Source organism: Harpegnathos saltator, unplaced genomic scaffold (assembly GCF_003227715.2).
Source record: "Harpegnathos saltator strain DR-91 unplaced genomic scaffold, Hsal_v8.6 scaffold832, whole genome shotgun sequence".
Lineage (NCBI taxonomy): Eukaryota > Metazoa > Arthropoda > Insecta > Hymenoptera > Formicidae > Harpegnathos > Harpegnathos saltator.
Genome location: NW_020230685.1, coordinates 14,729 through 30,000, shown reverse-complemented (window position 1 = coordinate 30,000; position 15,272 = coordinate 14,729). Strand labels below are relative to the sequence as shown.

The 15,272-nt window shown below is 42.5% G+C and overlaps 1 protein-coding gene across 2 annotated transcripts in view; it reads right to left on the bottom strand.

The window, feature by feature from the left end:
• LOC105190537 (probable G-protein coupled receptor 158) overlaps window positions 1-12,633 on the bottom strand; it is a 250,213-nt gene extending 237,580 nt beyond the window's left edge. For both annotated transcript variants that reach the window (XM_019844787.2, XM_025307151.1), the window contains exon 1: window positions 9,661-12,633. In XM_019844787.2, coding sequence (XP_019700346.1) covers window positions 9,661-11,518 — 1,858 coding nt within the window. In that variant the 5' untranslated portion in view covers window positions 11,519-12,633. The remainder of the gene's footprint in view (window positions 1-9,660) is intronic.
• Window positions 12,634-15,272: the final 2,639 nt, after the last annotated feature.

The following is a 15,272-nucleotide window of genomic DNA, read 5'->3' as shown; positions in this document are numbered from 1 at the left end:
TGATATATATTTAATATACTTCAGAGTATATTTTATAATGATTTGTTATTAAATACGGAATATATGACCGTAAAATGAAGTCCTCTTTGCTTTTGTAATTATTATTTCGCAACAGTCGCAACGGTGTCTGTTAAACAGACGAGACTCTTCCCGACTTGCAGTTGTATTTTTAAATGACGAGAACAGATCTTTCCAGTATCGACTGCTGCCGTCTTGTTTTCGCGTTCCACGACGGTTATTTCCTTGAACGAATCCATACTATCTGATAAAATAATTCGATTTCGTTTTGCTCTTTTCCTCGCGCGATCATTCAATTTCGGCGGACAATCAGAAGTCCGCGCAGAAACGGAAGAAGTAATCCCGAGCCGGTTCTCTATTAAAATCTGGGTCGGATTCCTTGTGTTCACCAAACAAAACCAACTTTTCCAATCGCCTCACGCTGCAGAATTCGATCGGGATCATAGATCATCGGAGAAATCCTACGCACGACGATTGCTGGTTCTTCATTTCACACACAACGAACAATGACCGTGCAGAATAGTTGTCTCCCTTTCTCGAATACGATGAAGAAGACGGAAGTAAGCGTCTAAAGAGACGCAGATGGAGGAGGAATAATTTGCAGAAGTATTGCAATTATTAAACAATGAGGAATATTCGAAGAGTCTTTCTTTGATTTACACGAGCGTTTCCTTCGTGAAATCTGAAATTCGTTATGTGGTAAATGCAGTCCACGGGGTAGTATATGTAGTTGCAAAAGTTGCGCCTGTGTGCACGCGCGTGTGTGTCTTTTGCAACGACCAAACGACTAAACCGATTAAAGCAATCTATTGGAGAGTGTATCGAATTTAAGTTATACAGTGGCGCCCTAGAAAAACTATAATGATTGGGCGGAAGAATAACCGCTTCGTCGCAAATCGAGAGGAGGAGAGAGAGAGAGAGAGAGAGAGAGAGAGAGAGAGAGAAAGAGAAAGAGAGGAAGACAGTGACAACGAAGTAGATTGAAGCTGCAAACGAGAGCGCGCAATTTTTAACGCAAAGTTATTCCGAGTCATTCTCTAATTCCAATCATCCGCTAATCACTGCTGCGCTGGCGGTTGTTGAAATCCAATAATGTACGTATAAGTTCAAGAACGTTAAAACTACGCCCCGAACTATAGTTTTACGTGCGCATATAGTCGTACGTGTACGTACGCACGCACACGCGCGCAGACTTCACTATTGATTTTTCCAAACATCACGAGTCGCGTCGATTTTAATATCTACTCGTCCCACTGCGAAATAATCATACGGAGCGATTTCGCAGTAATGATCCTAAAATCGAATATTATTCCGCGCGATTCTCATTTTGATGCGGTTTTTTTTCTCTTTTCTTTTTTTTTACGTTATTTTACGAGGCAGTCATGGCTGAGATTTCCGTCGTTCTCGTAAATCTCAGCCATCGACTCTTTTGTGCCGGACGACAAACTGTCGAGCGGAACATTCACGATTACATAAACATCGAGTATCCCGCCACTCGGTGACACATTGTGCGATTGACTTATGCATTAATTATTGCCCGCTTGATTTATGTACTAATTAGCGCGACGTTGAGCGCGACGGAGTGCTAATGTTTCTGCGGCCGATACTTTAGGTCAAAAGGCCAGTTATTTTCGATAGGTGCTACGCGAATGGATCGATCGTGCTCCTTTCTTGGTTTCCTTATTCGGCATGTATACACATAAAAATATATCTATCGGTATTAACACGTATACGCGCGCGTGCATATGCACGTGCGCACACACAAACGCACGCTCGCCCGCTGCTAATCGAACAAGTTTTCTCCGCTAGTAAGAGCCTCGATTATTCGCGTGTCGGTTATCAACGGAAGAAGTTTCTGAAGACGAATTGAAAAAAGATTAAGTGGAAAAGAAAACACTCGGCAGTCCAAGAATACGATTAAGATAAATGTCATTACGATCGGTAATTTAAGATCTCTCCCCCCCTGTTTTGAAGTGCGTGTCTTGACGACGATTAACACTGGAAAGCCAATTTGGCTCCAAGCATATCTTTTCATAAATAACAAATAGAAAGAAACGAAACATATAGATAAATATAAAATTTAACGTTTTAACAATAATATCACTAATTTATTGAACAAAAAAAACTGTTAGTTATATTATATTGAATTTTTTTTAGTCTTTGATGAAATACAACATCGTTATGTACGAGGGACTCATACTACAGGAAACGCATTTATATATAAATTTCTTTGTATATTTATCGCACACAAATTTTTTACACAAACAATATTTTCCAACTTTGTGGCTTTTTTGCAGTTTTTTTTTATTTGGCAAAATGGTCGTTTGCCTGAAATATCATCGGATTCAGTTTGTTCTCCGAATTAAAATTTTAAGACTTTTGTCTTTGGGCAATATATGGGACATTCAACTCTTCCGCGAGATTTTGTAAAAAGATTCTTCTTGGTATTTTTTTACACGTAATTTCCTTGTATATAATCCATGCATTTATAGCAAAATACAAAATATTATAAAAAATATGAACTGGCCAACGGCGATATGCTATATATACATATCTATATATACATATGTATGCATATAATGGTTTCTTAAGCGAACAAATAGATAGATGCACATAAAAATATTTATTTATCTATTTAAAGTCATAAAATTTGTAAATAAACTCGTAAGACATGTGAGAATGCAATATCAGATATAAGGGAACCAAATTGGCTCCAACGGTCTCCTTCTAGGTACACAATTAAATAAAAATCGAACCATTTTATATAAATGAAAAATTTTTTTATCAAAATTAAGAACATGAAAAATGATGAAAAGTCACAAAACGATATCACGTGGAAGCAAAGTTGAAAATAGCAATTTCAATTTTGCGAGGAGCCAAATTGACTACCCCGGTCTTTCTAATGTTAAGCGGCGTTTAAATAGCATTCCCCGGAAAACTCGTACGAAACAGCAAAATCGCCGCGATCTCAACAATCATAACAATCGCTAATTAATCATATAATAATTACTCCGCATTAAACGACACGCTCGGACACGAGTATTATCTTATGCAATTCTCATCGAAATAATTGGACAAGCATCGGATGATCAGCGGCGGAGTATAACAGAGGAGTGTAAATGAAACGTGCGCGGGCGCGACGCGGCGGATAATCGCCGCGATCCCGACTATTATCGTCTTATTATGCGAGGCCGCTTGAAAATCCACCGACAAAATGATCGATGCGAGGCGTTCGATAGCACTCGCGGAATGCGAAATGATCGGGTCATTTGAATTTCTAATTTATCGTGCAGAACCTATGCACAAAGGCTTCGGTATTAAACTCATATTGCGAATACGAACGCATAACAAAGCTTTCGTAATCCCCGTGCGGACGTAAATGACGGATGATTTCGCGGCATGCAAGCGCACGTTCCGACGAAAATGAAAATATATGGCGTATAACTCTCTTGAACTCGCATTATGTCACAGGCTGAAGGCCGAGGGGCCGAGGGGGGAGGGCAAGGGGCGGCGGAGAGGTCCGTTGCGGTTATCTATTTTTTTCGTTATCTCTTGGAGATTTTCCAGAAGCGCTCTCGAGCTGCGCTCGTCTTTGCAGCGAAAACGCCGAAAATAATAAGAGAACCAGCCATTAAAATTAATCCCCTGTCCCGTGCGGCGCGTCCGTTCGCCTCCGCATTATTTTCGAAAATTGCAATCCCATCAAACTGCGCGTTAGGTTTTAATACTCAACATGCGCGTGCACGCGCGGGCGCAAGAGAGATTCTCGGTAATTCGATATAAAATTCATCTCTCGTCGGATCACTTCGCCCGGTACATAAATAACGAATGCAGCGTGCATACGCAACGGTCTTCTCCGGTACGTTCGGCTTCTCTCGCTTCTATGTGGCACATATCTCTCTCTTTCTTGGCACGAAGCCTATGACATGCATCACGAAGTATCGTTTAAGCCTTCTATAAATAAGAGAAACGCAACAGCCGGAACAGCATTCCCGCTGTTGCCATTGTCATAACACATTATTCATCGACATACTCTTCGCACTGCTTCCTCACCGTTCGATTTCTCGGGACAGCTTCTGCTTGGAGTTCATACTTCTTAAACCCCCCCCCCTCTCTCTCTCTCTCTCTCTCTCTCTCTCTCTCTCTCTCTCTCTCTCTCTCTCTCTCTCTCTCTCTCTCTCTCTCTCTCTCTCTCTCTCTCTTTCTCTTTCTCTTTCTCTTTCTCTCTCTCGCTCTCGCGAAATTCTCTGTATATTCCGAACAGATTTCGTACGTTCCGATCTGTTTACCGTGTGCGTCTTCATCGTCCCGTCTCTCTAGCAAGAGATTCCCATCCTTCCCAGCAGCATGATCAATTATGAATTTCCCTCGATACTGGCGTTTCTCTTAGGATAAGATTGTTAACTCGCAAACTACAACCTCATATCTGAAAATCAGAGTATGATTTGAGAATTAGCCTCAGGCAGAAGTGCGTTTCAATTTACGCGAGGAATGTAATGTACTGTCGACCATCTCCCGAGGAACAAATGTCTTGATGGGTTAAATTATGTCTACTTTGGAAGATCCTGCTGACGGTTATGCTGATTACCATGTTGGCATAAATCTCAATATCATTGTGAAAGTGTAATCTTTTCCTCTGCCTATCGAGGGAAAGAGAGAGAGAGAAAGAGAGAGAGAGAGAGAGAGAGAGAGAGAGAGAGAGAGAGAGAGAGAGAGAGAGGGAGAGAGGGAGAATGATATTTTCTAAAAGATATCCTATATCGGAATTCCATTTTCCTCTCCTATTTTCGCACGTTAAGTATCTTTGCTGTCAACCCCTAAATTACATAAAATTGTAAAATTCTATGTTCTAAAATATAAAATTCTAGAGCTACATGTACATACAAAACATACCTTAAAACTCTATAAAAAGACGGACTGAAAGAGGTACTTAAAAAGTACAGGATCAAGGAAGACTTTTATCATATATTCGTGTCTCTGTCGTGTCTCTCATATTCATGTGCTCTAGAAAGTTCTATCGGATAGTGATAATACAGTATATAAAATATTCAATATCTGATCGCCATTTTTACGATAGAGATGCCAAAAGTGATCTTGGAGAATTTGCGAGATTATTTCGCATGCATGAGAAAAGACAGATTTTAGAGACTGTCAATGTATTATTTTCGTTTTAATCATTATGCGTCTTGTTAAATAATAATAAACTTTGTCCATGAGATAAAACGCTCACAATTTTTTAATTTAATTTTTACATTAACATAAACTTCTCGTGTCAGAAATACAAAAATTGTAATCCTGTTGCAAGAGATATAACAAGCGAGCGAGCGAGCAAGCGAGAGAAAGAAGCAGAAAGAGAAAGAATATTTCAGTAACATGTTTAAAAAATAATTAAATTGTCAAAAACAGCTTATCTCTTTTTATATCTGGCTGTATATATTACTGCATCTATTCCTTTCCTTTTCGTTTATATTTCCTCGCGCACATCGTAAGAAAAGCACTCGCTCCATCGGCGAGATTAAAAAAGTTGCGCGGTAAAGGGTTAACAAGCTTAAATCGTTTACTGGGAAAAGCAATATTTTCCGCAAGTCAAACCTAAATAACTTAAGACAAAAAGGAGGATATTGACACGACAAGTTTTCCCTCGGAAATATTCACTACAACGCGATAAAGTCATATTTTTTGCATTGCGGAGAAAACGCAGAGTCATTTCCTCGCCAACTTTCTCGCATGTCACAAAGGTGCAGAGCGGAGATTTTTTTGTAGAAAACAAACAATTACACATGTTTCGTCGTAAATTAAAATTGCTTGAATGCTCGAAGGTGTCGTGAACTTCTTCACGCAACTCGTTATTATTAAAAGTAATCACGAAAAAAGTTCCCGCACAAGTTTCCCATGCATATTTCGCGCGGCGTCGTTTTACTAACTTCTTTTTTTTTCCGTTCAATTAACAGCGCATGTGTGTGTGACTTTTCTCTATTCTAACAAATTAATATCACATAATATAGGTACTTGAGTAACAGATGCTCTGGATAAAATTTCTGGAGAAGATCGGAGGAACGACGAAGCCAAGTTAAATAAAAAATATAAATAACGGCAGCTACTAAAACCGGAAATAAAATGGCTACTAAAAGTGGAACAATATAACCTGATCGCGAGCTGAGCATTGCCCGTAGACATCTATAAACATCATCGTCTTACGACAGAATACGTGAGCGTAAAAAGCAGGAAAGACCATGAAAAAAATACGCGTAAAACGAGGGACACAAAAAATTGTTGAGCGAGAGACGCAGAGCAGAAGAAGCAATCTCGGCACGCAGGTCGTGAAATTATAATGTGAAACATTAATACATCGTGAATGAATTATTATAATAACGATGATAACACGCATAAAACAATGATGATATTAATAAAATTAATAACAATTGTTATTATATACATTATAAAATACTTTGATTGGTCATGTTATTACATCACAATGACACATTTATAACGTGAACGTATTGCGAATTAAATTATTATAATAATTATTATTGTAGTCGCGCGCACTACTATTGCGGGCTACTACTCCTTGACGAACTAATTGACTGCTGTTGATTGCAGAGCTGCTGCATTGTAACGTTGGCCGTAAGTGGCCACGGGCACCCGCACCCGTTTTGTATTGACTTGCAAACTTCTGGTTACAGATTATGAAGACCAGGCCATTGCTGAGTCCTGGTTAGGTAGGCGTGCGCTGTGCGCGAACTTTGCAAGGACTAATGTACCTTTCCGCAAAATCGTTCGAACAGAGGCTCGAATTTCCCGATATTGCCGACACCCATTTCTCCAGATAATCAATGAACGAAAATTGTTTCGTCCGCGAAATTGGCATCTACTCTTTCGCTCGAGAAATTTCACGACTTTATTTGTAAATTTATGTTCCTCACAGATCCGTCCATTAAATAATCTGATCGGCCTCTCTACATTTATTTACCTCAACTTTTCCACGTCTCAAATTTGCTACGGGCGCAATGATAAGACGTGCAATTGTTTAATAATATTATCTTCTGGAGGAAAATTCGCTTAATTGAACTCTTGACACACAACGACGCCATTTGTGTCGCATGTTATTTTAGACGTCGACGTCTCCGAGATACCAAAAATTGTAGACTAATTAACAATATATTAGGTTGTTCAAGAGGTAATTTCGGTTTTTTGCATGAAAATGAAAGACGATATTTTTGATAGAAAGAAAAATTTTATTCTGTTAAATATTAACTATTTTATTCTAACACCTTTTGCTATCTTTGAAGTAATAACATGATTCCACGCTCGTAGAACTTCTGGTCCTGTTGGCAAAAAACTAAATTAAATGGTTTTTGACACTTTCATTTGAATCGAAATTTTTACCATCCAAAGAATTTTGCAATAGTTGAAACAAATGACAATCGGATGGTGCCAGATCAGATGAATATAGCGAATGCGGTAGCAAATTCCATCCAAGTGCTAACAGCTTCTAGTGAATCATTAAACTTATAATCTATTCAACAAGAAAGTGTGGGTGATATTTTTGTAGAAAATCATAGTACCATACGTAACACCATCTACCTTATACCGTTTGAATCTTAAAACTAACTTCTTTTGCGCAGCGTACATCAAAAAGTTGCGTTGAGTAGTCGTTAAAAGTAAACATTATGTTTAAAAATGAATTAAAAATATTTGAAGCATTAGGAGGCGGTGTTTCTTATTAACCATTCTAAAGGACCAAACTTAACTATGGTGGCAACTCTTAGAACAATTAAAAAATCAGAGGCTTTCGTAAGGAAGTGAGTAAATAAATTCAAAACCGCTGGAAATGTTGACGATCTGCCAGAAAGGGGGCTGTCTCATGCAACGACTCTCATACGACGACGAAGGAGGACAAAGCGATCTTATATCTCTTTCAGACAAATCCTAGTCTTACCCTACGTTAGGCCTAAGTAAAACTCTGCCGAAAAGATCAACATATCTCGCTTAATACCATCAGAAGCCGCCTACATGAAAATGATGTGGCATCACCACACTTCAGTTCGCCATGAAAAAACCGCTGTTGTCAGAAAAACTCAAAAATGGCATAACTATGATGAATTGGCCGGCATTCTCTCCAGACACAAATCACATCGAAAATGTTTGAGCAGCTGTGCATAAAAATAAAAACAATATGGCGTTCTTTACCAGAATACGCCAAAAATCTGGTCGAAAATATGCAAAAACGGTGCCGAGCAATAATTAATAATGGAAGCGACTGGATCAAATATTAAATAATTGTGCATTACTAAAAATCTTCTATTTTCGTTTAAGAAAAACAACTTGACTTTATCTTTTATTCTTTTCAGATTATTACCCACACTTTCTTGTTAAACAGACTGTATGTAAGGTCTGGCGTTGTCATGATGAAACAGAACACCTCTTCTATTCACCAATTCTGGTCTCTTCTGCTTGATGGAATCATTTAATTTGTCCAATTGATGACAATATACATTCGAATCAATCATTTAGTTGTTTAGCAACTAAAAAATACCATTCCTTTCCAATTTTATCAAACAGAGAGCATTACCTTCTTCTGATGAATATCAACTTCCGAAGTGCTTTGAGCTGGTTCATCACAAGCTGCTCCATGATCTTTTGCGTTTAATATTGTTATACACAATCCATTTTTTATCTCCAATTATGAATCGCTTCAGAAATAGATTGTTTTTCTCATGTTCAACAGCAAATCGCAGATGGTAATGCGACGAATTAAATATCTTTCTTTGAGAACGTATGAAACCTAAATATCGAGCTTTGAAATGAAACCAAGTTGCTTCAAATGTTCATGTATGATCGAATTCGATAAATTCAATTTCTCAACAATTTCTTGTGTTGTTAAATGATGATTTGCGTCCATCAATGCTTTTATTTGGTCTTCATCTGCCTCAACTGGCTTTCTAGAACGCGGTGCACCTTTGAAGTCGAAATTTCCAGAACGAAATTTCTAAAATCAATTCTGACACTGGCGTCCAGTCAACACATTTTTTCTATACACGGCACATAATTCTTTTCTTGTTCGCGCTGCATTTTTGCCTTTACGGTAATAAAAACGCAAAATGTGACAAAAATGTTCACGTTGATTTTCCATATTTGATACGACGCGAAACAAAAACAACTTGACAGATTCCAAAACAACTTTTCTTCAAATGAAGCTTGAAATGTACGTTATGAAAATATAAAATGATTTTCTGCGTCAGAATGAAGTTAAAAACTGCTTAAAAAGGCAACTAATGCTATTTATTTTAAAAAAACCGAAATTACTTTCCGAACGACCCAATAATTATTGTTAAATTATTGTTAAACAATATAAAACAATATTTAGCAGCGTAAATATTCTGTTTTTATAAAGCCTACATAATTTTAAATTGAGCTTACATTAAATGGTACTTTTACCACACATCGAGTCCTATTTCATTCGTATGTTAAGGGGTTGATTCATCGGCTCCTCCCCTCCTCCTCTTCCTCTTTCTTCTCCTTCTCCTCCGAAAGGAAGAGAGGGGGGAGAAAGAGAAGGGGAGAGGAGTCGGTCAAGACATTCTCCTCGCATATCGACAATAACAATCATAATAAAGCTAATATTAAGTAATAATAATTTACCTCGGCTGAACTGCTCGTAGCTAGCGATCACCCTCTCGGCGTTCTTCCGGGCGATGTAGAACCACTCACTGCTGTTAGTCAGGTACTTGTATTCGATCGCGAGATCCTTCACGAGGATGCCGTCCTGATTCGGCAGCCGGTGGGCGAACGGGCAATACAGCCAGCGGTCTCTGTACTGAAGCTTGTCGTAGCAATTGCCCGCAGCGAAGATGTCCTCGTCGAACTCCACCATGGAGAGGACGCTCGCGTGCAACAGATATTCGGAGGACAGCATCACTTCCGGGGCGTACTTCCAGAGCCGGGTGAGCATGTTGGCGCGATTCACGGCGAGATTCGCTTCCAAACGGAATCTCTCCTGAGCGTATTGGTCCACCACGCCTTCGCCCAGATTCAGATCAGTGCCGGCGGTGCAGTTCTCGCCCAGGGTGTGTTGGTTCTCGATTATCCGCAGGAAACGCGTCACTATGTCGACCTGGGCGGCTTCTGGTCTCCTGCGACCGTGATCCTGGGACGCGTTCGCCGGCTCTTCGTAGCTCGTGTAATCCAATATCACGTCCTGTAGGACCTCCTCGTCGAGGTCGCGCGAAGACTCACTGATATCCTCGGCCGCCGGGTCGACGATCGTCTCGGTCAAGTTGTGATCCACCGTGGCTGTGAAAGTGGTCTTGTTCGAGGATATCGCCTTCCGCAGTTTACTCAGCGGGTCGTCTTTGACGAGGTCCTTGAGGGAATCGGGACTCGATCGTAGAACACCGTGATTTTCCAGATGGCGCGCTTTGAGTGCGCTCTCGAAGTCTTCCCGCGGCGCGTTCTTGATCCTCTCGGAAGATCGGCTGCCGGTTGCGGAGTTATCCTTGGAGAAGTTCCGCTCGACGAAGGAATGATTACGCATGAGAGAAACGGCAGGACTCTCGTCAAGAACGTTTCCCTTTCTCGCTTGGTACAGCTTGAGCAAACTCTCCAGCCCCTCCGAGGCTCCATCTTCGGTTCGATCGAAGGACCGGCCGTTCATCGAGCTGTCTTTCGAGGAATTTTGCTCAAGGATCGACAAGTGATTGCGCTTCGATGAAACGGAGCCATCCTGATAATCGACCTGCTTCTCGGCCCGGCGCGTCTTGAAACGGATCGCTTGGTCCTCGCGGACGTAGCTTTTGATCCTCTCGAAGGACAGGCCGGTCGCCAGGTCCTTCGAGGCGTCCTCGACTTTCTGCCGCGCAAAGTGACTCCTCGATCTGCCGTGCCGAATCTGCGATCGCTCGACGCTCGTCTCAGTCTGCTCGACCTCCATCCATAGCGCCTCCATCTCCCTCGACGAGACTTGCTGCCGCGAGCGCGTTTCCGTCGAGCGGCTCCTTGCGGCTCGCTTCTCGCTCGGAACGCCGCCGCCGCGGTTCTTCATCTCCGCTGTGTGACGTTCCCCCGGAGGAGGGGGGATCTCCGGAGCGGAGCGTGTCGCCGCGGTGAGACGGGCTGCGATTGTGCGAATCTCCGTCGAGAGGTCCGTGGAGACCGCGCGATTCTGCACTAACAGCCGGCCCATTTCCGCGCGACGGTCTCTGTCGTCGAGCCGACGAACGTCCGCGGTGCGACTCGCCGTTTCGGCCGGACGCGATTCCGTGATCGCGCGGATCGGCTGAGCCCCCGTGGGGTCGTTGAGTGCCGAGCGGATCTCCGCGGCGCTGCGGAAGTCCGTCGGGCCGATGGACTTGCGGTCGGCGAAGGACGAGCGGTGGTTTTGCTGATGCCGCAGGTATTCCTTCGGCCTCTCGATCTGGAGCGGCTTCTCGTAGTGGCTGCCGAGGGAATCTTGCGTGAACGTGAGCAGGATGAGCGCGCACCAATAGCCTGACGCACTCATCTTCAGCCGCTCATCTTCCCGTGCGCAGCTGGTGTCCGTTTGTGTTACATCCGCTCGCGATGATGAGTCCTCGGCCGCTTCATCGAGCTTAATCCTGACATGTCCGATTCGATCGTGCGCCCGCGACTCGCGCTGGCTGCTCGCTCGCTCGCGGCATCAGCGCGGCAGCTGCGCAATTTATGTGCTTCCCGGGATCAATTGAGCTCTCGAACATCTTCATGAACGAGCGCGCTCAGCGACTCCGCCGACTACTTGCGCGCGCGCGACACACGCAAGAGCGTGGGATCTCCCCGTGGATCAGTTTAGCATCGGTATCGGAACTCGGTTATCACTCCCCGGCGCGACATTCATATTCAACGTTCGCCGGTTTCTAACATTCCGTCGACGCGCGACGCGATATCTCATTCGGCTGCTGTAGATATATATAGGCTTCAGTTTCACAATGCCTCCCGAACTTTCCGGTCCTTAAGCAATAGCGGCTCTTATTGCCGTGAGAATGGCTCCTCGGCATCTTCCGCGTGTCTTACGTTTCTCCGTAATTCACCGGCACTCCGTGGATCCTGGACGCTTGAATAAATCGGTGTGTCCTCCGCGGGATCTTACATCTCTCCGGAACTTGTACGGCTCTTAATAAACCATGACCCTAAAGGGGCCCTGGTCTTTAATAACTGCTCGACACCTCAGGCGATTAGTTTATCACTATTTCAGTCATTACTTCTTATTAGCGGCGCAATCGTCGGCGCTGCCGACGATGAATTCTTCGAGCGACGAACTGATCTCAACTTTGATCGCTCTCGCGATTCAATTCAGGACGCAGCCGGAATATCGCGAAAGAACTGTCGACCGAAATCTTCCTCTTCCTCTTTCTCTTCCTCTCCCTCTCTGCCTCTCTTGCTCGAAGCTACAATTTCTCACGCCGTTGTCGATGCCGATTTTTGCGCGTCTCATGGATTGACATTTCGCATCTAACGCAATCTCGACGTTAACGCATTAGCGATCGCGATCGAAAATCAACGAGTATGATGAAGGGCTCTCATGGATAAAAGCCTTTCGTCGATCTCACCCTCTCCCCTTTGCCGGTACTCACCTCCCCTCTCCCTCCCTCTCTTTCTCACCCTCTCTCTCTCTCTCTCTCTCTCTCTCTCTCTCTCTCTCTCTCTCTCTCTCTCTCTTTCTCTTTCTTTCTCTCTCAAATGTCAAATTAAATTTGATTTATTGGAGCGATCTCCGAACGGATACGAACGCGGAGCCATATCGTCGTGATCGATCGACAATTTTATCGCGCAATCGTCGCGCGATCGCCATCCTTCGTAATCCAAAGGGCGAGAGGAAAGACACAAGGCGTTTCTTCATTGATTCAAACGTACGACACGTTCAGCCAGAACAGCAATGCCGGGATCCACACGTGGTTATATCATCACGATCAATCGTAATTCTCTCGCCGACGGTGTCCTTCCTGGCTGATTTTTCCAGCTCCGGAACTCACGTGCGTCATTATAGATTACAGCACATAATCACATCGCCGCGCGCGATCTATCGCAACGAGAAGTGTAGATTCTCGCGACGCACGTAACGGTCGGTTTTCTCGGATAATGCGCACGTGACGAATTTATCCGTGAGCGCGTGACGTCGTCGTTTTATCCCGTCGACGATTAGCAACGGCCTCGACGTATCGAACATTGTTGCGCGCCTTGCACTAGACAACATACATACTTGTCTATCTGATCGGCAATCGTTTTTCGGAGTTGGTTATCTGCTCGCTTAGGCAAATGTCCGTAACTGTTTGCGCGTGACAGTCTTATGCGGCGTGCGATAAATGAACAAATAACTGAATGGCTAAAATAAAAATTTCGCTGGATAATATACAGTCATGTGACACTCTCCTAGCATTTTTTGCAGCAAAGTTGAATAATTGATAAGGCGCTGATGTCACGCGCGGATAAAACGTGATGAAAAAGAGCATTCCCAATGAATCATTCAAAAATTAAACGTCACAAAATTATCAACGAAATTATCGACAAATTAAATAGTGTTTCATGATTCCGTCGGAGATTACGTCATTACGTCATTAGATTCATGTTGCGAGCACCATAAAATTTTACTCTCATTAGTGAAAACTGAATCAGCATCAGCATGTTGTTCCGTAATTACGCAAATTAATAACTGCTTTATGATATATTCGATACCGGGAGTACTAATACGAGTTTTAACACGAGTTAAATAATTATTCGACTACTCCTTTTTCTCCCTTTTTCTTTTTCGCTAAATTAAAATTCCTCTATTTCGTAGAATTTAATTCACTTATCATAATTGGTAAAATATTGAGAACCGCGAAAATTCAATTTATATCGGAATATTGTTGTTAATCGGTCAGATTGCAGCGCGATGTCAGATAATTAGTCTGATTTTGCCGATAACAATTTTCCAGATATTCTCTTCCACGTTTTCGCCTCTGGATAACGGTTAAAAATAAAAAATAAAAGGAATCATCCGACTTATATATCAGAAAGTTGCTTTAAACTAGTGATATAGATTATTTGAAGAAAAATTTTCTTAAAATGTCAGTCGTATACACGATGTTCCGCACACTCTAAAATTAATCTAATTTTCTCAATAATCAATTCTTCAATTTTTAGTTTTTATCATAAATCGATATTCTCGTCATTTTCATCACAAGATCACTGGACAAGACCTCCAAGAGCGACATAAAAAATTCGGCCTACATTGATACGTAGTCTTTTCGTACGAAAAATCGCTTTAAAGTGCGTTCGTTCCTAACAGCACTCGGTACTTAATTCCATTCTCTCGATTGCAACGTTCTCTGGGATCTTCTCGCGTGCTTTTTTTCAATCCTACGTTTTTCGCGCTTTCTTTTTTTTTGTTTTATTGATCAAACGTGAACGGTGGAAATCGCAAAAATCCAATCGGGATCGGCGCGCAGTATTTTTCCGATTAATCAGCAATAACGTTTTGAATTTCAATTAAATCCCCCGATTGTGTTAAACCCATCATTAATCGTTTCCGAACAATTACACGTGAATCGCTCGTAAACGTCCATCTGTCATAAATGTCCGTGACTTCGGATAATCGAATTAATATCGAATCGTACGTCGACGCAGTTTCAGCCGCGCAAATTCGACCGCGTCCGTTGCATTTTCATGGACGTCTTCCGTAAGATGTCTGCATGCAATCCACCTTATTAGCGAACGATGTGCGACTTCTCGCGCGACTCGGTGTGTTTCTTTTCGTCGCGCTGTTTGACCGAACGATTTTGTGATCCACTTCAAGTTGGATCGATGAATCACGCGTGCGAATTCATCCTGCTGGTGATCATTTTACTACGGCAATTTTACGAAATTTCGTTCCCTGAAAAAACGACTTTGAACTCTCTATCTCGCGAGTCGGTGGCGGAGTCACAATGGATCCTTATGCGCTCGCACGCGGCGTCAAACTGAGGGTTGGAAACCCGCCACCCTTCGTGGAGAACCAATGTGAATGCAGAGCGCATGATCTACCCCTCTCTTACCAATGCACCGAGCTACGCGTCGGTTTCTGCTTCCAACGCTTAGTCTAGATCTTAATCTTAATCTTTTCGTACGGCTGTCTCAGTGCCGTTTTTACGCTACCTAGCGGGACATATGAATAAAGCCGAGTATGCTTTTGCCTTTCTTCATCGTCGGGGGACGAAAAAATATGGGGATATATATGTGTATATACATATATGTATACAGGGTGTCCGGGATTTTTTGGAAAC